Below are 26,766 nucleotides of genomic sequence, written 5' to 3' on the forward strand. Positions count from 1 at the left end.
GTAAGATGATGGTAGTAGAGGTTCAGTATAGTGGTGGAGACGGAGAGTTGTACAGTGGGTGTCCTCCCACAATGTCTTCGGACTCCTTGGAGGTGTCACGAATAATAATAATATCCTGCATGAAGATTTAATAAATTGGTGGTGGGGACAGAGGATAATGGTTATCAATTTAATGTTGGAAAATGTAAGGTTATGCCCTTCAGAATGAAAAATTTATATCTTGTGTATTACATTGACAGTACTTGGTCGCTGGAAATTGATGAGGCTAGAGATTTGGGGGTGATGGTTGACAGAGAGTTAAAGTTCAGAGGACATATTGCAAAAGTTGGGAAAATAGCTCAAAGGATTACTTTGGATGTTGATAAACACCCTAATGAGTAAAAATGAGGAGGTTATTATCCCTTTTTATAAAGCTATAATTCGGTCACATCTTGACCTACTGTGCACAGATTTGGTCATCTAGTTTCTTGGGGATCAGGAGGTGGCAGAGAAGATTCAGATACAAGTGACCAAGCTGGTGACAGATCTGTGGAATGCTCCCTGTGTGGCTAGATGTGTGGGTTGCAGAGTTAACACAGAACATGATAGAACTTCTGTTACTAGAGGGATTCTATAAGATTGACAGAAACAGAAATTTGGGGTTACCCATGGAAGTTGCAAAGGTGTTTTTAGTAAGTATGCAGACTAGATGTTTTGCTTGGAGAATAATGAGTGACCAGAATAAATTTCCAGAGGTAGTTGTGAGTACCCTGACAGTGAATGAGTTTAAGGAGAGGTATGATAGGTATTGTGTGAATGATAGTTAGCATGGGTTTCCTGCATTGAGTCTTCTGACTCCTTGGAGATACCTGTATAATAATAATAAAACTCCTGTTTCACTAATATCAGTAATTATACATTATACCTTAATTTTTATATATTAATCCTTACAAGTTCTTCTGATTTAACAATTGACTAACTCATCGAGCAGTAACCTTTCTAAATACTTGTATTAATGCCTGTTCAAAAGCAACCTCTCTTGTATGCAACTCTCTTCTCTCATCAAACATCCTTACATTCTGAATCTTTTTCCTACACATTTTTTTGCTATCAAAAAAAAAAAAAAACTGTTCCCCTCTTCCCCAATACTATGTCTAATCTGATTCACATATTCTTGCTTATCATTAATACAGTAATCATTTATCATTTTATCCTTATCCTGATCTCTTTTCATTGCCAAATTACGCTCTCTGTTCTCATCACCTGCCACTGACTTCATTTATTTCCTCTATTCTGACATGTCTCATCCTCAAGAAAATGAGTAGTGGTAGCAAAGTTTTCTACTCATTTTATTGTGTTCCCACTTTTGTCATCTCTTGCTCTTTCATCTTTATTTCATTTCTACTCATATTAGTTTATATTCTGATTTCACTCATATTCCGATCTCTCTATTCATTCTTCTCAACTCATTTTTCATGCACTCCATTTCCTTTTCTCACATCTTGCTTCTCTCTCTCCAAGAGAGAAAAGGAGGTTTGTACTCAAAAGTCTATTGCACAGTCAAATCCATTCATCACCATCACTCTCATATCTGCTGCATTCTCATCCTCAGTCATACTGTCTGTTATCAGCTCTAATATTTACATTCCACATTTTCATTCCTCATCTTCAATCACAATATCCAAGTCTCAGCTGGCATTAATTTTCAGTCTCAGTCAAACCTCAATTCTAACATTTTTCTTACTCTCACTCCATCCAGAAAGATTGATACATTTTCCATCACTTTCCATTTTCTACATTTCCATTTCTTACCTGTCACAATTTAATGAAATTTTTAGTACATTGTCTAAAAATATAAAGCAGATTTTTTTATGTGCTAAACTTTCATAAAAGGAAGCTCTTTTTTTAGTTTAGTTTAGAATAAAAAAGGGCAAGCACTTTTCATAAAAAGTGCATTGTTGGTATTGTCTGTGTCCTTTAGTTTGGAAGACATGAGTTCAACTCATGTCTAGGATATGAAAAAAATTTATTAGAACTTTTCATCTGAGGGTGAGTTAGCCAATTTCATATAGAAGTGGAAGGGCTCTTGGAACTTGTGTTTTTCATTCTGAAAAACAGGTAAACCAACCAGAACAACACATGCACTTTACCAACATGGCACATAATGCAAGATTATGTGCTTATGATAGGATTAACCACCCTATCATAAGCAGTATTCAAAGAAGCCAAGTTATTTGGCTGCGATAGGCCATTGAACTTAATTCAAAAAGGAAGATGGGATGGGAGAACTAAACTAGAAGTTTTAAAACTGTTATACTCTTTAATATGTGTTAATGATAAGCCATTTATATAATTATAAGTGATGTATCTTTAAAAGATTCTTAAAAAATTAATCATTTTTTTAAGATATAAACGTTCTTGCATTTTTTGTCCAAGAAAATTCTATTTTTCCTGTTTTTTTTTCACAGTATTTTGGATATACAGTTCAAATATTTTGAATTTTAATCAAATTTAACTGTGATAAGTACTTGTTGAAAATTAGCTAACTGCTTGAATTCTGGACAAAGTTAAACTTCCTATGCTTTCTATAACAAAATTGAAAACCTTTACATTGTGCATGGCTGTGGCTTGCTGCAACCACATCCACATTTTTTTTAAATTACGTCTACTGGCAATCAGTAGCTATAGGGCTGTCACACCATATTACTGTTAGTGAATATCATCTCTCCCAGCATGGCATTTTTGTTTGTCATGTTAGGAGTGATTAATGTCCATGACGTTCATTTTCAGTCTATGTTGTAATTATTATTATTATTACATGACACCTCCAAGGAGTCCAAAGACTCATTGAGAGAGGGCACCTACTCCACAACTCTCCATATCCACCTCAATCCACCAACTACAGCGAACCACATCATCTCTACCAGTTCCATCTGTTGCTCACCATTACTACTAGTATTTTCACAGAGAATCACAAACATCCATGCCCACGGCAGGATTCGAACTTGCAGCCTTTTGTCTGGAGAGTGGATGTGCCAACCAGGCTGGCAAAAATTAATCTGTCTTGTCAAATTCCCTTACGTTACCTCCTGTCGACTAGAGGCTGTTCACTTTGGAGACCTGCTGCAGATATGGGTATGGTCTGGCATGAAAATCACACTCTCTCCCCCTCGGATTTTCAAGGACTGACAGGAGTGCTCTGGACACTGCAGGAGGCATGGTGCTTTACTATAATACACAAGATTATAATTTAATTCATATAACTTATAATTAAAAATAAACAAAATATCAAATGAAATTTATGTTATACAAATACAGTGGTATCTCGCTAGTCCGAACCCCCCAGTAATCCACACTGCGGTTTGAAAGGGAAAAAAAATTTTTTATTTATTATGTATTATTATTATTTAATAATTATTATTTTAACTATTATTATTTATTTTATTATTATTACAGTACAGTATTTCTTTCATACTATCGATTGTACGATTATATTGTAAGCCTATTTTAATTTATTGTGTGTGTTCACATTTGCTTTTTTATACTGTACAGTTAGTATTGTATTATTCAGCATGAATCACCGAATTTGAAATCAAATCAAATGCAGAAATTATAAATATGACGCTACAGAATTAATTAGAAAAAGATGATGACGATAAAGAACTCGAAGAAGAAAAAAAATTAAACATGAAGAGGTAGTTGACAGTTTTAATATTTGTATAGAATGGGCTAAGCAGAATGATACGCCATTCCATAAAATTTTATTGCTAATGCAGCTGCGAGAAGAAGCATTCGAAAAAAGTTTAGCTTCCAAGAAGCAAAAGAAAATTAGTGATTTTTTTACAAAGAAATAAAAAAAAAAACTTTTTGGGTGTTATTTTGTGTGTTGTGTACAAGAAAGTGATATTTTTTATGAAAATTAAGTTATGTACTGAACTATGCAATTTTATTAAATCAGAATCCTCAACAATAAAGTTTTGAAGTTTTACATTACAGTACAGTAGCTTTTTTTCTATCAGATACTTCATTTATTTAGAGAATTAAATTGATACACAATTATAATCTGATTATTTTTGTCTTAAACGCTAGTTCTTGTTGTCTCTTGGGGGGAAATTCGCTAATTCGAACTTTTCGCTAATCCGAACAAGCACGGTTTTTATTAGTTCGGATTAGCGAGATACTACTGTATATGCATCATTCTAAAAATGTTACATTTTCATCTATACCCCATTATTGGAATGCCTCTTATTTACTTCAAAGGGTAAGGAAGAGAAAGAAGTCCAAACATTCCAATTCATTGTATGTTACCTACATATATAAGCGCCTCCGTAGTGCAATTGGAAGAACTACGGTACATTGCACCCTTTGATTAGAAAAGGCCCAAGTTTGACTCTCGTCATGACAGGAGGAATCTTTATATGGACTTTTTCAATCGAAGGTGTGTTAGCCGATCTCATACAGAGGTAGCATGGTTTTTTACTCCAGGAAACTTGGGTTTTTCATCCTGCATACAGACAAATTGGCCCTTTAGAACACACACAATTTATAGACAAAAATACTAGCTGTGGTGGTTGTGGGCAGTAGATGGCGTTGATGTAGGTGATTGGTAGTAGAGGTTCGGTGTTGTATAGTAGGTGTCCTCCCGCGATGAGTCTTCGGACTCATCGCGATGAGTCTTCGGACTCCTTGGAGGTATCACGAATAATAATAATAATAATGAATTACTATATATATGTTTTTCAGAAGGCATTCTTGAAAATTAAACTGATGATGAATAAAAAAAATTTTTTAAATATGGTAAGATTTTGAGCTGCATGTAGAAAGAAAGCTTTCTCAACCAAAAATTCTAATGATCGTCGTTGTTTTATGTGAACATTATGAATGGATGCTACAGTATATTGGTTGCTTCTTTCACAGTAATATAACAAATTCTTTTTTTTATTATTTTTTTTTTATTTTATTATTTTTTTTATATACTGTTAAAAATTATTAACCATAATATTTCTCGGCATAATACCATTGTCTATATATAAAAATGAATAATTATTATCATAGTATTTACTTGTATACAATTAAAATATATTATTACTTTTTGTGTTTCAACACAAAGGTTCAATACAAAATGCAGAATACATTAATTTTTTTCATATAAATATAATTCTTTTTCAATAATATCATGTATATTATTTCTGGGAAAACTCCCATGTTACTCCTCTTAATAAACTATTATAATTATGGCTATTTTGCCTGCTTCAGTTTAGGAGTGCCCTTGTTTAAATGTCATTGGCTATTTACTCATGGATTCTTAGGGCATTGTAGATGTAAATTTACCAAAAAGTATATGTAGCATAAGGAAGAGAAATTTACACAATACCTTTTTCTGGGTGTTGCGGCTTTTCTTCTTTCTATGCTGTCCAAAAACTACTGAGTGTGTGGAGGGGGGGGTAGGCAATTTGGGAGAATTAAATTAGAAAAATCTGGGTTTTTTTCCAGTAATATATATATATAAACATGTATATTATATTACTTACTTTATTATATTATATTACTTTTTCCCCTTTTTCCCTTCCCTATATAAAAAATCAACCCTTTCACCTTTTCCCCCACCCTATATAATATAGTAATATAATATACATGTTTATATATATATTACTGGAAAAAACCCAGGTTTTTCTAATTTAATTCTCCCAAATTGCCTACCCCCCCCTTCCACACACTCAGTAGTTTTTGGACATCGCAGAAAGAAGAAAAGCCGCAACACCCAGAAAAAGGTATGTGTAAATTTCTCTTCCTTATGCTACATATACTTTTTGGTACATTTACATCTACAATGCCCTAAGAATCCATGAGTAAATAGCCAATGACATTTAAACAGAGTCACTCCTAAACTGAAACAGGCAAAATAGCCGTAATTATAATATCATTATCAGCAGCAGCCATTTTCTGTCCACTACTGGCTGAAGGCTCCCCAAAAGTCCTCCATTCATTCCAGTCTTGAGCCTTTCTATGCATTGAGTTCCTGCTATCTCTTTAATCTTATCCTCCCACTGTTTCTTTGGTCTTTCTGTATCTCTCTTTCCATCTTTAGGATACTACTCTGATATCAACTTTGTCCAATTTTTGAGTGTTACTTCTTGCAATATGACCTTCCTATTGCCATTTGGATCTTTTAATGGCTGTTATAATGTCTCTCACCCTAGTCTGAACTGTGACCCAAGGATTGTGCTTTCTATCTAGAATGGGATTACTGAGTAATGATCTTTCCATTTTCCTCCGGGTAATCCTCAACTTGTCAATTTTTTTCTCAGGGTCCATGTTTCAGTTCCATATGTCATGACCAGAAGTATACAACTGTCAAATATTTTTCTTTTAAGGTAAATTGGAGTGTTTCCTTTGAGTGCTTCATGGTATGTTCCAAAGACCAACCAACCAACCAAGCTGAAGTCTACATATAATGAAATTGATTCCACGAAATTGATATAGGTTACTATATCAGTTTTGTGGCATTCCATTTATACTGGCTTTTTTTGGTAATGTATTTGTTATACATTATATTTGTCTTGTCCTTGTTTCTATTTAATCCATTCTGTTTACTTTTTACATTCGATTCAGTGATCACTTGTTGAAGTTCTGCAGAGTTTCCTAAAAGAACAATGTCATCAGCAAATTGTACGTGATTTAGTTTTTTCCCATTTACCATAATTCCTCGATTTTTCCAATCCAATCAGCATCACAGTTTATTATTATTATACAACATCTTTACATATATAAAATTAAAATATTATTATTGCATTTTTATTATTACAATAATTCAGTATATGAGTACATTCGATGATGGTGCTTGTGGACTGTCATCACTGGATGGTGTTCTACAAGGCCTCTATATATACTTTCTACATGTATGTGTGTATATATATATATATAGGCCTTATAGAGCACCATCCAGTGATTCAAATACTGCAAAACTTTGCAGGAATACATTGTGCATCATTCAGAAGCAATATCTGAGAAAAAAAGTAGTTCCAAAATTCACCACCAGGGGCACTGTAAACATCAAACGATGGAATTTGTATATCATTCAACTAGGTAGATGCTACGTAAAAAGATGAGCACAGGATTTTTTTCCCCTTCATTCTGATTATTAATATCGTCAACAGTGATGGTGCTAACTTTGTCCCAATATTTGTGAAGCTGTACTACCCGAACAGTTGCAATGCTGTTGCAGCACTCCACAAATTTCATTGCCTGAACAAATGTTGACAAGGTTCACTATCTCTGTGTGCTCTGCGATGAATGATTAGTTCTACTGAAGAAACGGGATCATTGGGAGTTAAACCTAGCAGAGGTTTCAAAGTATTCAGTTCACATCAACTAAATGAAGTTGCTACTGCTGTTATTGTGGAGCAGGCCAAGAATAACAGCAGTGGCTCCTGTAGTGCACATGCTGTATCAAGACACATGGATATGCCTTACACAACTGTGGAAAATTCTATGGAAGATTCTGCATTTCTACCCATTCAAGATAACCCTGTCACAGGAGCTGCACCTGCAGTACTTTGAAAGTCAACTGACATTTGCTTGAGTGAAGTTGGAAGCTGCATGACAGTGGATGATTTTGTGGGGACACGAGGTTCACTTTGAGCTGAATGGAGCTCTGAATACCTGCAATTGCTGGATATGGGTTACACAAAACTGCATGCAATCCAACAAATTCCTTTGCATTCACACAAAGTAACTGTCTGGTGTAGGTTTATAGCTTAATTTATCATTGGACCATTCTTCTTTGAGGACATTCACCAGTCGGGTTGTGTGACCAGCTCAGTTATTGCTGAGCAGATCATGTCATATGCTAAACAATTTTGTTGTGCCACAACTACAGTATCACCTGTGCATGGATTCAGTCATTCATGCAGGATGGGACCCCACCACACATCAGTCGATTGGTACAGGAGATTCTTCAAGAACATTTGATGTAAGCCAGAGTGATTGGCTGCGTTTTTTTTTTTTTTTCACTGCATGGTCACCTCGTTCACCTGATCTGACCCCCTGTGACTTCTGGCTCTTGGAATTTCTCAAAGGCAGGGTTTATCGAGATCATCCTGAGAACTTGCCAGTGCTGAACGACAGCATGACGCAGCATGTGCACAACATTAGTCCAAACCAGCTGTGTTCTTTGACCACACTGTGTAAAGGATTCAGTTTGTAGCATACTGGGAGGAGGAGCACAGTCCGTGAATGCATAATGGAAGTGAATAAAAATGTTTTATTTATGCTTGTGTCACTTTTCTCCTTCTTACATACACAAAAAAGTTACATCTATATTCGGTACATCATATAGGGCCCCTGGGAGTCAATTTTGGAACTACCCCCTCCCTCAGATATTGCTTCTATATTACACACAATGTATTCTTGCAATGTTTTGCAGCATTTGGATCACTGGGTGACACTCCACAAGGTCTTAAACAGGGATACTTTAATTTTAATCACTCTGTATATATATTTTGCATATGTACAGTTATAACTTTATTATTACATTTACTGTTCATTATACTGAGAACATTCTTTTTGATAAATATCCATGATTATCTTTGTTACTGCTGCACTGAACTTTTTTTTGTTTGTTTGTTTGGGTGGCATTCCTGCTGTCTTAGTAGAAGCTTGTGCAGAGCTTATATCTAAGGAAGATATTAGATGGCAGTGGTTTTGGGGTTTTGTTTCAGTGCCCGCAGCAAGCCAGATGTCAATTTAACTGTTTTATATGGATGAGCATAGATACACATATATAAAGATATTTATAAATGCATTTTTTTCTGGTTAGCGTGCAAAAGTACACACATCGATGGACAACCACTACCTGTGTATGCTTTCACCTTTTTCAAGATATTATATAGATATTATAGTGAAATGGAAAATTAGAGGGAAATTATTAAAAAAAAAAAAAAAAATTCCTCTCAAACATCAATACAAGGACACAAACACACACCTTGTGTTCTTGTATTTGAAGTACGAGAGGAATTTTTTTTTTTTTTTAATAATTTCCCTCTAATTTTCCATTTCACTATAATATCTATATAGCACTCATTCTGGCTCTATGTAGATCCCTAGATTTTTCTTGTTATATTTATTATTACCATTATTATTATTATCTGAGACATCCAGGTAGTCAAGGACTGATCCAGAGCCCATAAATCACCCAAACCAGCTGTCATACCTTCCCTTAAATTTATTTGCACCACCTGCACTCGCTATCCGTAAAGGCAAACTATTCCACTTGTTCACTTCTCTGTGAAAGAAAAACGTAGCTCATACCCCTTTCTTGACTGCAAACAACAAACTTAACTTCCATGGATGACCCTGTGTTTTCTCTCCCTACCTTCCATACATTATTATTATTACATGATACCTATGCTGCTCCTTATGAGTATAGCTTGTTTGCTTACCCATTTCTGTATGCAAGTTCTTACCAACTTCTCTAAAATCTTCACTACCACACCAGAGATACTGATAGATCAGTAGTTAGACACATTAGTTTTTGCACCATCTTTGTGCATTGGAACTATCATCCATTCCTATGGTATCATTCCTGAACTGAGACTTAAGTTATACAAACATGTGAAAGGCCTAGCCAATTCAGTAGAACATTCCTTTAGCAAACTTGCTGATATTCCATCTGTCCCTGTTCACAAATTCTTATCCATATTATGCGACAGCTGTTCAACCTCATTTTCATGTCTAACTCTTCTAACTCTTCATCCAATGTATTAGATACACATATATTAACATACTGTGCACCATGTTACATACACCTGGTTGATATAACCTAGTATATCTTGATATATTTTAGTTGATATATTGTTAACTGAACAATCCATTAGCTTCTGACACTAGAATACCATCTGCATTTAGTCAAGTTATTCTTCCACATTAATTTTTTCTCTTGTACCATGATGATAAAATTCTTTTGGATTGCTTTTAGCCTGCACATAGCCAATTGCTTTTCATACTCTGATTTAACTTTCTGCACAATACTCATTACTTTTCTGGCCTGCACTTTATATATTTCATAACTCCTCTCAGTCTTATTCTGACGATATCCTTTCCCCATCACCTTCTTCTTGCAGATCTCTTGCTTAATAAGGTTGCACATCCATTTCACTCCAAACCTATTTATTCTTTTTATACTTGGGTTATATTCAGATACTGCTGCCTCATTTAGTGAGGCAGCACTTGCTAAACTTTTTCAAAGATTTGCAAGTGTTACTGACATTTTTCCCATTCAAAAACTGATACCATGGGACCAAAGATAGTATTCTCCTAAGTTGATCATAATTTCCAGCTTTGTAGTTCAGCATGTAACTTGTGCTAATGGGAACATCAATATAATTAGATACTACCCAAGAAAGCATGGCATGATCACTGTCACCAACTGGTGGTAAAATATCATTATTTTACCACCAGTTGGTCTCTTTAAGAATAAAGAGACTCCTTCTGACACTATAAACAAATCCTAACACTCTTTGATCTTAAGTTCCTTCTTTCACATATTGCTTGAGAAAATTGTCTTGCAAAAATTCACTAAATTCCGATTCATTTTTCTCATGAGATTTCTCTTCTATCTAATCAATGTTTGGATCATTAAATTCACCCATAATGATCACTCATTAAAGCTAAATTGGCAATGCATTTCTTTGTCTCCTGCATCTAATCTGTCAGGTCTGTAGCAACACCCACCATATATTTCATTCTGTTAGCTTCCACTTCACACTAGATAGCCTAACTAATTGCTACATGGGACATTGTTATCGTAATTGTTTTCTTATGGTTCTTCTCTAACTGGACTTAATCATCTGATATTATTAGTAGTACTCCCCTCCTCTCCTATCTCTTTTGTCATTTCTAAAAATAGTATACTCATTACACTTGATCCCTGATTCTGATAGCCTGGTTTCACTAATGCAAACAATCTTAGATCACATCATATTCAATAGAGAAACAAAATCAACCTGTGTGTTTCTGATGCTCCAGGCATTTGTGTATACACATAACAAATTACCACCTAGCCTATTCTTAATTAGATAGGTAATCTATGTGTCCTTGTTGTAGAACTTTCACTTTTCCCTCCACAGACATACTCCAAAGGTCTGAACCCAAAGCGTATATTTCCATCCCTTCACTAGGTTCATAATCGTGATAAAGATATGAATGGCTTCAAACATGGTTATGAACCTAGTGAAGGGATGGAAATATACGCTTTGGGTTCAGACCTTTGGAGTATGTCTGTGGAGGGAAAATTCCTCCCTTGATGATTTAGTTTTCCTGACTCTCTGCATTAGGTCTCATCCTAACAAGTAATTTTTTTCAGGCTTCTGATGCCAAATGAACTCAAGCGCAAGCCATACTTCTTATATAAGTCTTTTCTGCCATCAAACATACTGCACACATCTAAAAACTCACATCCATTTCTTCTGCACATGGAATCATATGCTATCGTTGCCCTCTTAATTAACTCGGTATTACTGTTATATCTGGGTAGCAAACCTACACTTTTTACTCTCTCACATTTCTTTCTCACTTCTTCCAACAGACTGTTCATATCCTGCTTGATACTATATTTGTCATTACTTCAATTATTAGTTCCTACAAGAACTACCATCTCTTTTACTTTTCTTTCATGTTTTTCAATTACATTTATCATATCTTTAATTTTCACCTCTGGTAAACTAGAAGCAGTGACTCTCTCAGTAAATGCAAATTTTATGATTGAATCACTATACCATATCACCTTTTTCTTAGATTTTAATTGATTTACCATATTGTTATTATTATTTGTATTATGATTACCAAGTTCAATGCTTTCCTGCCTCTTCTTGTTCTGATCCTTTTTCTTATCCTGTCTAAGTTTTGTTAAACTTATGGCAGTTTGTTGATCATGTCAGGTATGTAAAAGCTCTGAGTGGCTTTTTTGTAGTGGCTATTGTACTTATATGTTTTGTAGTTTATTGACTGTGGTCTTATTACCTGATATATTGTTCTGTTTATTCTGTAGATCAGACTGTAGTAGCATTTTAGCATGACTGTGTGGTGGTATAAGTGTTTGACCATAAATATTTTCTGTTCTGTCAGTTTTACCATTTTATCTTGCAACGATTGTAATCTGTTAAGTTTGTAGTCTGAACAGAATGCATATGATGTAATTTCATATCTTAAAATGTTTTCATTTAATGCCTTATAGATTAATATTTTTATGTACGTGGGAGCAGTGTCTTTTAATTGATATAGTTTTCTTACCGTTATCATCGGTAGCCTAACATTTACAATTCCAAATATACAGGACTGTTGTACTTGAAAGCATTATTTGACACTGTATGTAATACTTTGTTATACATAATAGAAGTTCTTTTGCTTTTTTCCACAGTAGAATAGCAAAAAGTATTTTTCATTGCTATTAAAAATTAATTAATAATAGTGGCATTTCTTGACATAATATCACTCTCTATTGTGGAATACAGAAAATAAAATAATAGTCTAACATTTACCATTCCAGATATAATGTACAATACTTTATTTATAATAGAACTGCTTTAAGAATTTTATCTTAAATTATTAGTAACTTGTAATGATAAATGTGTATGATGTTTCTTTCTGCTTCACTTCTAGCTCCATCTGATTCACCAGAAAATATTCATGTTACTTTGAAGGATAATTCAATAATCCGAGTAGAATGGGAGCCTCAAAATACTCCAAATGGAATTATTTCTTCCTATAAAATAAGGTACTCAACAAGTAGAGGAGAGCAGATTAAGTTTGAACCAGCTGATTCAAATAAAAGAACATATGCATATGATTTAGTAGACTGCCTATATTACACTAACTACAGTATTCAGCTCAGTGCTTGTGTTGGAGAGAACTGTTCACCATGGTCCAAAGCTTGCTACATTAAGACAGGAATTGGAGGTAATGATGCTTGTTTTGTTATGTTATTGAACTCTTACTATAACAAATCACTGAGTAGTACTAGACAAAGTGTCCATTACACCAATGCTTTTTTAAAGGAAATTCATTGTGGCTATAAATATTATTCTTTTGGTTAGTACAAATTTGATATGATGAGAGTCAACAGTTCTGTTCTATTCATAATTTAAAATTCTGTGTTATTATAGATAAATTCGTGCTTTTTATCTCATGTATAAAAAAAAAAAAAGAACAACAGTAATAAAAAAAAGATGTCTTGTCTCGGATCATGTGTTTGGCATCCATTAATCACCTCTTTCCCTACTAAATGTACTAGGCCTGGTCGAGTCATCCTGGAGAATTAGGTTTTAATACTAGAGGGATAGGGCAGGTTTGAGGTTCAAGAGGAGAGTGTGTTTCAATACTGAGTACTCTGGATGTCAGTAAACCTGTGGGACTGGATAAAATTTCAATGAAATTCTATCCAGAAGGCTGTGGCAGACTGGAAGTGTCAAATTATAGACCAGTTTGTGTTTCATCATGAGAAATTAGTGAAGGACCATATACAGCATTGGGAAGATGAGGATAATGTTATCTGTGAGAGTCAACATGGATTTGTTAAGGAGCGCTCTTGCTTTAGTAATACGATTGCCTTTTATAATAACATAAAAAGAGCGGGTGATCAGGGAAAGGCACATTCTACCAGTTTTTGTATTTTGAAAAGGCATTTCACAGGGTACCACACGATAAGATGATATTTAAGTTGCAGTACATGGGTTTAGATGTCAGATTAGTCAACTGGATTCAGGATTGGTTATCTGATAGGTATCAGAGAGTTGTGTATGGTAGGACAATATCAAGGAGTCAGAAGGTTACAAGTGGGATCCCACAGAGATCAGTACTGGGACCTGTATTGTTTAATGTTTATGTCAGTGGATTTCAGGGGGATATTCAGTTGTTTGCAGATGATGTGAAGCTAGGAAGGGTTATTAGTAATAGTGTAGATGTGGCAGTCCTGCAAGAGGATTTGAATAAACTGGACAGATGGGAAAATGATTGGGGGCATCAATTTAATGCAGCAAAATGTAAAGTCGTGAAGTTTGGAATACGTTGATGGGAGGATTGATAGAAACCTGAAATTCAGGGATCATATTGCAAAGGCAGTGAAGGTAACCCAGAGGATTGCTGCAATATTGAGAAGGATGCTGACCTGCAGAGATAAAAGAGTTGTCATTCCATTGTATAAAGCCCTGATCAGACCACACTTGGACTATTGTTATCAAATTTGGTCCCCTCCCAGGATTTGAAGGGGATAAATTAACTGTGGAAAGGGTGCAGAGGTAGATAACAAAAATGATTTCACTTATACTGTGACTATACAATGTTAGTTATGAGGATCAGCTGAGGGGATGTAGACTGCAGAGTTTGGTAGATAGAAGAAGGAGAGATGATATGATTGTGACTTTTAAATTATTGAGAGGTAGTTACAGGGTTGATACTGGGGAGCTCTTTTGCTTGGTGAAACAAGGGAAAGAAGCAAGGATAAGGGGTCATCCCTGGAAGTTACTAAAGGAAGCTGCGAGCAAGAGGGTGAGGAGTAGTTTCTTTGCATGGAGGGTAGTTGAATTGTGGAGTGCATTGCCTGATAGTGTGGTGAGAACACGAATGGTCAGTGAGTTCAAGGAGTGGTATGATAGACTGTGTTTTCTAGGAAGGACTCCCATGATGAGTCTTTTGACTCAGTGAGGCCTGAATAATAATAATTGTAGATAAAAAATAATAAAAATGATTTTTACACATCTATGGAATTGTGTCCCCCTATGTAGTTTTGAGCCAGGTGAAAATGAGTATTATATCAAAAAAGAAAAATATCTAACAGTTTTAACAAATTAAAATTGTACAGCTTTTATTTTAAAGTACAAATGTAGGAACAATATTTACTGGAGAGTGAAAAGATTGAAAATGAAATATGAACCTTATGAATTGCAAAATCTGAACTTATCAGTAAATCAGCATGTTCTCTTGGAGTATATAGAGGAAAGTGTAAGATATATAATCTTTCTTTCATGGTTACATAGTGATCAGAATTCACCATAAAAATTATGGAAAATATATGCTCTTATGGAATGGAATCTTATGTAAACAATATAAAATAATGCTCTTAACAACCTACACCAAATTGATTAGAACAGTACATGTTCTTTACATCATACAAAAACTTGGTATGAATGGTATTTAAAGAAGCGTGTGAATTTTTGATTAACCATCCTAATCTTATCAATAATGGTGGCATAAAAATCCCAAGAATTTGGATGGCACACATTCAGCCCACTTAGTTCTTCAAGTTTTCCAACAAACCTTGACTTTAAGATTTGGACAATTATTTCAGCTTTTATTGGCCACTATCCATACCGTTTTGTTTTACTTTATATGTATACTTATATGAGTATACATATAAAGTAAAACTCTAGTGTTGATGTAGTAAGGTTATTTTTTTTTTTTAGTGCAGCTTGTTTCTTTGTATATATGTGGATACTCCAAATGATAACCTTAATGTGAAGGTCAAAATGTTGAGTGATTATTTTGGTTTATATTAAACTGAAGTTTTACTCTAACACAGTAGTTGTTTTCATAATTTTTATGATGTAAGAAATGTAAATTATATGTAAATCTTAGCCAGACAAAAGATACTTTTGGGTCTCTGGTGGGCTCTCTTAATTACTTTAAGTAATTAAGAGAGACCACCAGGGAAACAGGATCTCATCAAGGGAGGCCACATACTACCTGCACCAGCTGTCATACTTATTCTTTAATTCGTTCATACTATGTGCACACAAAACATCCAATTCATTCCAACCACACACTACAAATCAAACCTTTCTTGACAGCATTCATTCTCCACTATTAAAGATGCCCTCTTGTCCTTTCCCCACCCTCCATAAAACAAAAAATTCCAGCTACTGAAATCTTGTATGACCCTTTCAGAAGTTTGTAAGTCTTAATTCTTAATCATATCGCCTCTTTTTTTCTCCTGTTTGCTAGTATTTGCACTCTAAAAAATTCTTAATCTGTCTTCATAATCATTATTCCAGAATCATTTTTAACACTCTGCTCTACACTCCCGACCTCACTGTATCAGAATTACCATGAAACCTAGGAGATCAGACCTGCACACAGTAGTCCAAGTGAGGTCTTATTAAAGTCTTGTAAAGAGGCAAAATGACTAACTTATCTTTACATGTCAAAGTTTGTTTCAACATTGCAATTATCCTCTGAGTTGTATTTGTAATCTTTGTTATATGGCCTTAATCTTTGTTATATGGCCTAGATATAACAAATAACACTTTAGTGTTATTTGTTATATCTAGTAACACTAGTTATATCTAATAACACTAAAGTGCATGATTTTACAAAGAAAGGTTTACAAAAAAATGGCTAACATTGAACTTTAGCCATTTTTGCATCCCCATAATTCTTCAAGTACTACATATCAGTCACATTCATTATTATCCTGCCTTTCTTTGTATTATCAGCAAATACTTGCATGTCATTCATGTAAATATTGAATAACAAAGAACTTATCCTTATGGTGCACTACTGGTTGCCTTATCCCTTCGAAGGTTGCGGTCAAAAAAATTGCAGCGTAGGTCACGTGTATCTAAGAGATACATTCATTCCTAGTATGTGCTAAAATGCAATAAAACATAAAGAAAAGACACTGCAAATATAATACATGATGGTTTATTTATTTTCAGGTACAATCTAGAAATTATGGAACAAAGAAACAAACAAACAAAAAAAACTAAACCAATACTATACTGACATCATAGGTTGCAGTATCTCTCAGATACAATTTACTATCAAATATCACTTTCACTTTTGGACTTGAGTAACATTCGCTGAATCTCTTCAACATCTGATGGATTATCCTGTCAATATATTTTTCCAGCCATTTTCAACAGTAAATAAAAAAAACAACTAAACCAATACTATATTGACATCTGAAATCGCGGTATCTCTCAGATACAATTTACTGTCACAACATGTGTTAAACCAAACTGACAGCAAAAAACAGTGCAGAATATCACTCGTAACATATGAATGCACAGCTACTCATGATCTCCAAGCTATACACTGAATTGTGTAAGAATATTTATATTAAGCACTTTGCATGTATATGTCAGATGAGCTGCGACCTCCGAAGAGTTAAATATTGCAGGCTTAGATCCTCCCCCATATACTACTTATTGATCTGTCAGTCAGCTGTCTTCTTTTTCATGCTAATATTTTATAATCAAATCCTAGATGATATCGTTACAGGGATATAAAGTGATGGATTTATTATTTTCAGGAAGTAGATAGGTCATGGGATGGGACACTGCTGATGGTAGCAGGTGAATTGCAGCCAACAAGAGTATGAGTCATTTGTGCATATGGTAAATCTGGTGTGAGATTGAGGCCAATAGGATAAAATATAAAATTGGTTGTTTCTATAAGCCAGGGGGTGCCGGGGATGATGTGGATGACATGCATCAGAAAGTTAGTACGAGTGCAAGTCGAGTAATTATTATGGGGGACTTCATCGTCAGAGACATAGATTGGAAGGAGGAAAGATCACATGACAGGAAGGACATGGAATTTATACACTTAGTAAGAGATAATTACTTGAAGCAGAATGTGGCAGAAAGGAATCTGGATATGAGAGAGTTCGATCTTATTAGAGGGTTAGAAGAAATCCTCATAACTAAGGTGACTACTTTGTGATTGGGAAAAGTAATCATGTGGTCTTGAATTGGGAAGTATCAAAAAATGTGGAAAAAGTTAAGAAAGGATGTATGTGGAACTATAAGGCAGGTGATTATCATACACTTAGGAGACAGCTTGAAGAAGTATCATGGCATAAAGTGCTACAAGGGGAGGACGTCCACTGTGCATGGGGAATAGTCAAGTGATATCTGGAGAAAGCAGTATCACACTAGATATCCAAGGTAAGGAGGGTAAATTGGATAGGGGTTAGATGAATGAGTAATATCATTAAGCATGAACTGCAAACAAAGAAAATTTGGTGCAGGGTATATAAGGAGAAAGGTGACCAGCTAACTCATGAAACAGTACAAGGATCAGATAAGAAAGGTGACCATCATCATAAGGAAAGCAAAATGAGATTATGAGAAGAAATTAGTGAAACAGGCGAAAGAAAATCCCAGAGTTTTTTTTATGTAGCAGGTAGGAGGAAGAATGACTATGGAAGGATAACTTTAATGAGTGCAGTTGGTAGAGAGGTAACAGACAGACGAAATTGTTGTGCTACTGAGTGATCATTTTGCAAGGATATGTCATCCAAGTGAAGACATTGTTATGATAGATGTGACATGGATTGATGTGAGAACAGAGGTTGAAGAATTGGAGGTACTTAGTATATTGCAGAATCAGAATGCAAATACAGCTATGGGATTGGATGGGATATCAGCTTGTGTTATATGAGAATGTGCAAGTAAACTGGAGATGCCCTTGCAAAATCCCAAGAGAGTGGAAGGAGGGAAAAATAATTCCTATGCATAAAGGAGGATCTAAGTCTGTTCTAGCAAATTATAGACCAATTAGCATCTCAGGAGTGGTTGAAAAGGACAGGAAAAGTACCTTCAAAAAGAATTCATGAATTGATGCTCTATGAGGATCAGCATGGCTTTGTAAAGGGTCAACACACATGCCTTAATAATCTATGAACTTTTTATAATAGAGTAACAACTGAGTTGGATAAAAGGAATGGCTACATGATGATACTGCTGGATTTTGCAAAGTCGTGTGACAGGATACTACATGGAACTCTGTTATGCAAACTGCAACAGTGAAAATACAACAATAAAAATATGAGAGTTTTTTGTTATGTGGCAGATAGGAGGAAGAAGGACTATGGAAGGAGAGATTGAGATAGCACAATAAGGATAATAATTACTAGAAGTTTAATAGAGATGTGCACATTAGATATAAGTTTTAAATAATGGCTTTGTGTGTTATTTAAAAATTATATTATGAGAATAATGCACTATCTCAAAATCAGAATTAATGGGCAGAATGAGTTGAAAGGTGAGATAAAGGACTTGAAGTTGTTGCAACACGTGAAAAGCAAATAACAAGTATAGTTGGGAATATAATTAGCATATATAGCCTAAATATGACAGAAGTGAGTGGAGAAGACAAATGACATGACATAAGGCAAAAGATATAATCATTGTCATCTTCCTGATATGTACCCTCAGAGGATTTATTGGATATTATGATAGTGCATCATGAAAATAGTTACATCATTACTAATTTCCTATCATCAGTTTTCCCCCAGATTGATCTGTCAAGACTCACTCCAGTATTATCAGATCTTATATTTCTTTCTTCTTAGGCACTTCTTACTGTATCACTCCACCTAGATTTTGGTCTTTCTCTAGGTCTTTTTCTTGCCATCATGGCAAGAAAATAACTTGTTTTGCTAACCTTTTCATACCCAATTTATTACATCAATTATTCAATTTAGTCAGGGAATCTTTCAGACTTGCACTGGATTTATTTAGAAGGATAACATATGCATAAAGTAAAGAGCTGAGATTATATCTCCAAGTTTCATATCATGTTTAATGCTACATTTTCTTCATAATATGATCCATATTTATTATTATTTTTATTAAGCATATGATGTACATGTCTCAGGATATTACATACATATTATATAAAACAACATAAAAACAATTGTAAAAATCATATTAAAAGGGATACAATAGGTTGAAATGATTAAACATCAAAATTAAGAATCAGGAGTCAGAGCTTATTCCTTAAATCCCAGATCCACTCCAGGGCTTCTGGGGGTCAGTTTAAAAAAATCCTTTTAGACCACAGAATTATATGACCCAAAGTAATCCTAAATGAAGACAGACTGTTCAAAATGACATCCCCTAGTGAAGCTCTTATGGAGAAACTAGGGAATTAAGGAATACAACAGAAAATTTGGACAAGACTCAAAAACCAAAAGAAACACAAATTATTTGGAGAATGGAATGTGAGGATGATGTATGAAACATCAGAAGCACTCAGTATAGTCAAACAAATGAAAGACTACAAAATTGAAATATTGGGAATAAGCAACACTTACTTCTATGAGGTGACAGTTATGTCACCTCATAGAAGTAAGTGTATGTAAGTTACATACACTTACATTTTTAAAAGGTAAGTGTATGTAATTTAATATTATTTTACTTGTTAGTTTTATGATTCTTTTGCTTTTAAACTGAAATAATTTAATTTGGGATTAATTAATTAGTTGATTTTTAATAAAATATGCTGGTCATTTTTTAATATATGAAATTGTGCTAAAAACTATTAATTCTGAATACTTTTTTTTCCCAAGAATTAAAGATCATTAAAATCGATGCAAAATGAAAATAATTTATAGTTTACATCGACAAATAATTACATAAAAAAAAAACTAAAAGACGTTTATTGATGTTATTTAATTAAATCAATACTTATTTGTCTCCAAGCCATAAATTTCTGGGATATTATAATTTTTCCTTTAATTATTGAAGAATAGTTAAATATATTCATGTAAAATTATTTATTGGCTGTCTTTCTTTGTTTTAAATATACTAATAATAAATTTTATATTGATTTTCATTAAGTTCCAGAAGAGATGGATCGACCTCATACACAAATTATTAATGCCTCTGCTGTGAAGGTCTCATGGATTCCTCCATATATTCCTAATGGTCCCATTGACTTTTATCAGTTAATTTACCAAGAATGGCAGGAGGATAAAAATAGCACAGAAGTAGAATATGCTATAATGAATATTACTGATATTGAAACTTTGATCACTTTAAAATGCCCAGAGGTAGAGAAAGGAGTTTCATTGCTGTTCAGTATCAGAGCAGTTAACTTAAATAATGGAACTCCATTCTATGGACCAAACTCTGAGAGATCAGAAACAAAAGTCTGCTTTGGAGGTATGTTGAGTTTTTGTGTTACATTGTCAATTTATTTTAATTTTTATTTTTGTTTGTATTTTTTGTATTTATAATTTATTTTCGTAGCTCACATAGTATTGATTTTCGTAACTCACACTTTCAACAGACATCTTTAGCTGAAAACATGCTTGTTCAAATCCATCCTGAAATGCATTAGGTGAATTAGCTGGTCTCATATGGATGTGGCAGGATCTTTCCTTTCAAAAGTCTGGTACCAAACGACAGATAAATCTCTAAAACCATACAATTGCCAGACAGTAGCAGGCCATGCATATAGGATTAACCACTGCATCATGGGATTAATTAGGTTTTTATAAAACCAAGTTACTTGACGATGACAGATGATTCAAACTAATACATTAAGGGGAAGATGATAATAAATTTAGTTTAATCCTTTATCCAAGTGTAAGCAAACAAAGTTTGCGTCTGAAGTATCTTCAGGACTGAGGCAACTCTAGTAAAGGTGGACCAAGCTCTCATTACTTCTTGTCTCAGTATCTCCCATAATGCAAAGCACATCTCCTTGCAGACATGTATAATGCTATGCATTAAGGGAAGGGCCACTACCCAGACCGGTTTCGACCGTTATTGAGATCTCATCAGTGAGAGTCAGACCCAGAAGTGGTGATGATACTAAGGCAGAAGCAATGGAGAGGTCATATTTACTTATACGAGTTGCCAAAAGGTGTACCACCTTATTATTGAATTACTCTGGATTTAGAAAAAGATGTTGGAAGTTTATTTTCCACTTGGTTAGACTATAATAGGATATAAATGCATTAAGGAAAGGGTTATATGAATAAATGAGAGATAGTTAATATCATGTTTTCTCATTTGGATACAAAGTAAATTATTATGGGCACCTCCACAGAGTCACAAGAATAGTTATGGGAGGTAAACTCATTCACTGTCAGTGCACTCACAACCATCTCAGGTATGCAGTTATTCACAACTTTCGAGAAAAAAAAAAAAAAAAAAAAAAAAAAAAAAAAAAAAAAAAAAAAAAACACTAGTCATCCTCACACTAACCACAATCTTGCATCTTCCCACTATTCATTCATATAACATTGAAAAATTTCTTTTATATCAGTCTTATAAAATTCATATCTTTTCTACCTTTCAACTAAACTTTGCAATCCATACACCTTTAGTCTCTGCAAGAAGCATTCCACAGACCTGGCACAATAGGTTACTTGTGTCTTTATCTTCTCCACTGCTTCCTCATCTCCAAGAAACCCAGGTGACCAAATCTGTGCATAGTAATCAAGATGCAGCTATATCATAGTCATATAAGAGGAAATAATAACCTCCCTTTCTCTAGTGGTCAATCCTTTGAGCTATTTTGCCAACTTTTGTAATATGCCCTCCAAACTTTAACTCTGCCCATCATCACTTCCAAATTCCTTGTCTCATCAATTTCCCACAATCCAGTACCATCAGTCTAATACACAGTATGTAATATTTTCATTCTGATGTGCATAACCTTACTTTTTGTCACAGTAAACTGATAAGCATTATCCCAAACTGCCAATTTATTTAAATCATCCTGCATTATTCCCTTTATCATTAATATAAAGATTAAACAGTAGTGACCTTAGCATAGAGACTTAAGGCACTGAAATAGCCACTCTCATTCCCAGATTCTGATCCTTCATACACTACTCTAGTGTACATTGGTCAGCTCCCACCCCCTATCATCCATACCATCAGCTTTGTATCCATTCCCAGTTGTGCCAACTTATGTAACAGTTTTCTGTATGGTATTCTGTCAGATGCCTTAAAAAATCCATTGCTATCATGTTGTAGCTACTTCCCTTATCCAACTTACTGTTAGTCTGTTAAAAAAATATTGGTAAATTACTAAGGCAAAACATACTTGTCACAAACCCATCAACTTCATGGAAGGCACTTGTTTGTGGTGGAAGGGGCTTCCCAGTGATGAGACTGGCCCTTTTCATTCCTATTCTGTTTCTTTGTATTTCTATCCATATTCTTTGCTTTACTTCTCCAGTCTTTACTGTTCTCTCTTCCAGGATCACTATCACTGGGAACCTTGCTGCTGCTGCTGTGTTTGCCATGTGGTGCCACCTGTGTACATCCAGAAAAGGGGATTCCTGGTAGTTTCATGCTACTTTGGTTTCTTCTTTATCAAGACAAGCAGTCCTGAATAGCCGGGACAGGATTAATAGTCTAGTGGCCCTAACTACAAAGATTAATGGTGTTGCTTCATCTTCTTCTCTCCTTATCCATTATCTGGGGACAGGACCTGAGTCTAGCTGTAGTGCTGGTATGGCATCCAAGTTATCCCTGGTGTTCCTCCCCTGAGCTTTGTCAGTGCTTGCTGAATAGTGGGCATCCAGGTATTGTTGAATGGTGAGTCTGGTGCTGAAACAAACTCCCTTTGAATATGAATAATTTTTCATCCTCAAGTTTATCATGATCCTTCAACAAGCCCAAACATCTCCAGAAAACATTGCAACATCATCATTATTATTGTTATATATTATTATTACCAACAAATTTCCATTGAGTCAAGAGCCTCATTATGGGCGGTCCCACTCTCACATTCACAGCTCATTGTACCTTGACTTAAATGCATTCACTTTCCCCACCCTCACTATACTCTCAGGCAATGCATTCCAATCACCCACCACTCTCCATATATAAAAAAAAAAAAACATCTACTCCTCATCCCCTTGTTCCACCAACCTCATACAGCTTCCAGGGATGGCCTCTCATTCTCCCCACTGACTCCAGATATTCTATGAAAAATCTCATGCACACTAATCTGGTAATTACCCCTTACCAGCTTATACATCTTGATCATGTCTACCCTCTTCCTTCTATCCACTAGGCTCTGTAATTTGCATTCTCTCAATCTCTCTCATTTTCCGCATTCCAGAGACCAGGAACCACCTTTAGTCAATCGTCTCTGAACCCTCTCCAACATCTCATCATCCTTTTGAAATCTTGGTGACAAAATCTGTGCACAGTAATCCATATGTGGCCTGATTAGAGTCTTGTACAGTGGGGTCAAAATCCTTACTTCTACATGTCAATGTTCTCCACATCATACCCATAATTCACTGTGTCATCCTCACAATTTTAGTGAAATGTCCACGAAATTTCAAGTCTTTATCCACCACAATCCCCAATTTTTTCATCTTCTTAACCTCCTCCAAAATATCCCCACCAATCCTATACTCTACATCCCATCTTTGCTTCCTAAATTTTAAAACCTTACACTTTGCCATGTTAAACTGACATCCCACACACTCACCCATTCAGACAATCTATTCAGGCAGATTACAAGGCCACAACATCAGTTCTGCTCTACTTCTCATAATTCTCCCCAACTTAGCATCATCTGAAAACAATTGTGTGTCACCATTTAAGTCCCTTCCAATATCATTTTCATACAAATTAAATAACAATGGCCTGAAAACAGACCCTTGACACACCACTAGTGACTTTACTCTTCTGCGATATCACTCCCTGACACACAACCTGGTGATATCTATCATACAACCAGTCTCCAATCCAGTGCCCTAATCTACTATTCAACCCCATCTGTTCCAATTTAACTACTAGTTTGTCATTTGGAAATCTATCGAAAGCCTTTGCAAAATGTAAATATGCTACTGTATATTCATCTCTCTTGTCCAATATATTTATCACCTTATTATAATAAGCAGATTTCTAAAACATGATTTTTCTTTAGCAAAACTCATCCTCTCTATTAAAGACAGTTCTGCTGCTGTCAGTATATTTCTGAACCCTTGTCTTCACTATCTTCTCCGATACATTGTCCAAGACTCCAAACAAGCAGATTGACCTATGATGTGAAGCCTATAGTCTTATCACCCCATTTATGAAGCAAAATTTTGCCCTCTTTCCACTTCTTCAGAACTTTGGTCAGTCTAAGACTAATGTTAAAAAGGTAAGTTAAAGCTGTTGTTAACTCCCTGGAACATTTCCTCAAGACATGCAGTGATATATCATTAAATCCCATGGCCTTGTTGATGTCAAGTTTACTCAATTCCTCATATACCTCTGCTCACTCGATACTAGTGGTTCCTTCCCCATTCCCACTGCTCTCAAGTTCTGTATTATGTTACAATCACAAGGATTGAATACTTTAATGAACTGCTCATTTAACACCTCTACTCTATCTTCCTTATTGTTTATCATGCTCTCATTATCATTCTTCCTTCTGCTGGCCACATATTGAAAAAACTTCGTAGGATTTCTTTTAGCATCATTTGCTAACTGCTGCTGATATGCACTTTTAACACCCTCACTAGGTGAGTCACCTTCCTTTGCTTGCTCTTTGTACTCCTCATGTAACTGATTATCTCCACTCATCTTGTGCCACCTCAACAATGCATTTTTCTTCCAGATTTCCTTACCTCTTTGGTTATTCATTTTACACCTACTTTATTTATTCTCCTGACCTTTGGAATACACTCAGTGATTGCCTCTGTCAGATAATTCCTGAGTAGAGACTAAGCAGCATTGATTCTCTTCCCATGCAATTCCTCATTCCTTGATATCACTGCAAGTTGCCTCCTGAGTTTGCTATAATCATTTGCCTTATAGTTGCACATATAGCCCTTTCTCACAAAAGTCCTGATATAGCTGGCGACCATCCAAGTCATCACTTCATGGTCACTTTCACCAACTGGTAGATGATGTGACACTTTATTTACAACAATATCTTCTGATGAGATAATCAAATCCAAGATCCTCAATCCATGTGTGGCCTCTATTACATACTTCTTAAGGTAGTTATCCTTTAAAAACTCAAGAAATTTATTCTCTTTGATTCCTGATGCTGTCTCTTCCTTCCAGTTTTTTTTTGTAATTGAAATTTCCCATAATGATCACCCTTTTTCCTATTAGCCAGACTAATTTGTCTAAACATTTCCTTCTCACTGCTTTCCAGATTAGCAGGTCTATAGCAACATCCTACTAAACATTTCCTCCTGTCCACCTCCACTTCACACCATACTGCTTCAAAACCAGTCAGTATTTGCCCCTGGCTTCTCCACCCTAAATGGACACTACTCCTGTGCCATCATCAACAACACTCCTCCTCCTCACTTTTTGCTTTGTCGATCTTTGTGAAACTACATATCCCTCCATCTCTATTCCTGTCAGTATGCCATCCTCGTTCAACCATGTCTAACTTATACCAACAATTTTTGAGTGAATGAACTCTATCAATGCTACAATTCCATTCCCCTTGTTTCGAATACTTCTAGCATTTCTAGTGTTCCTTCTCCCTTCTATAACAAGTCCCACTAACCCCACTTCTTGAACATGACTCCTCTACACTCTTCCCTATCTATCATCACTGATACTACATCCCTCCCCAAACTAAATATCTCCCTCACATCCTTGATTGTCTTAATCCTTTCTTGTATACTCATTTATTCCCGAAACCATCATGTACACTTTTCACGCAGTGTCTTCCCTGTCCACTTTGTGTTCCTCCTCCCTTATTCTCTCCACTTGCACCACTCACCACTCCATTCACAAACTTGACCACTATACTCTCCTGCTCTTCCACAACACCACTTGCTTCCTTAGGTCTTACATTCACTTCAGTCATTCTCTCTCTCTCTCTCTCTCTCGTAACAACAGTTTCTCTAACTGACTCGCACCAAATCTATTTAAATGTAGCCCATCTCTTTTATACAGCTCTATCCATCCCTCAAATTCATCCCACAGATTCACAAAATGAACTCCTTCCCTCTCACACAACTATGCTAGCATGCCATTCAAATCTTTGCTCACATTCTCAACTTATCATTATCATACC

The 26,766-nt window shown here is 35.2% G+C and overlaps 1 protein-coding gene across 4 annotated transcripts in view; it reads left to right on the forward strand.

The window, feature by feature from the left end:
* LOC150093047 (uncharacterized) overlaps nucleotides 1-26,766 on the forward strand; it is a 568,891-nt gene that overhangs the window by 483,727 nt on the left and 58,398 nt on the right. For all 4 annotated transcript variants that reach the window (XM_090413702.1, XM_090413701.1, XM_090413703.1 and 1 more), the window contains 2 exons: nucleotides 12,637-12,933; nucleotides 20,598-20,921. In XM_090413702.1, the coding sequence (XP_090269828.1) occupies nucleotides 12,637-12,933; nucleotides 20,598-20,921 (621 nt within the window). The remainder of the gene's footprint in view (nucleotides 1-12,636; nucleotides 12,934-20,597; nucleotides 20,922-26,766) is intronic.

Source organism: Typopeltis vanoorti, chromosome 24 (genome assembly GCF_054136105.1).
Source record: "Typopeltis vanoorti isolate ZY-2024b chromosome 24, IOZ_Tvanoo_1.0, whole genome shotgun sequence".
Lineage (NCBI taxonomy): Eukaryota > Metazoa > Arthropoda > Arachnida > Uropygi > Thelyphonidae > Typopeltis > Typopeltis vanoorti.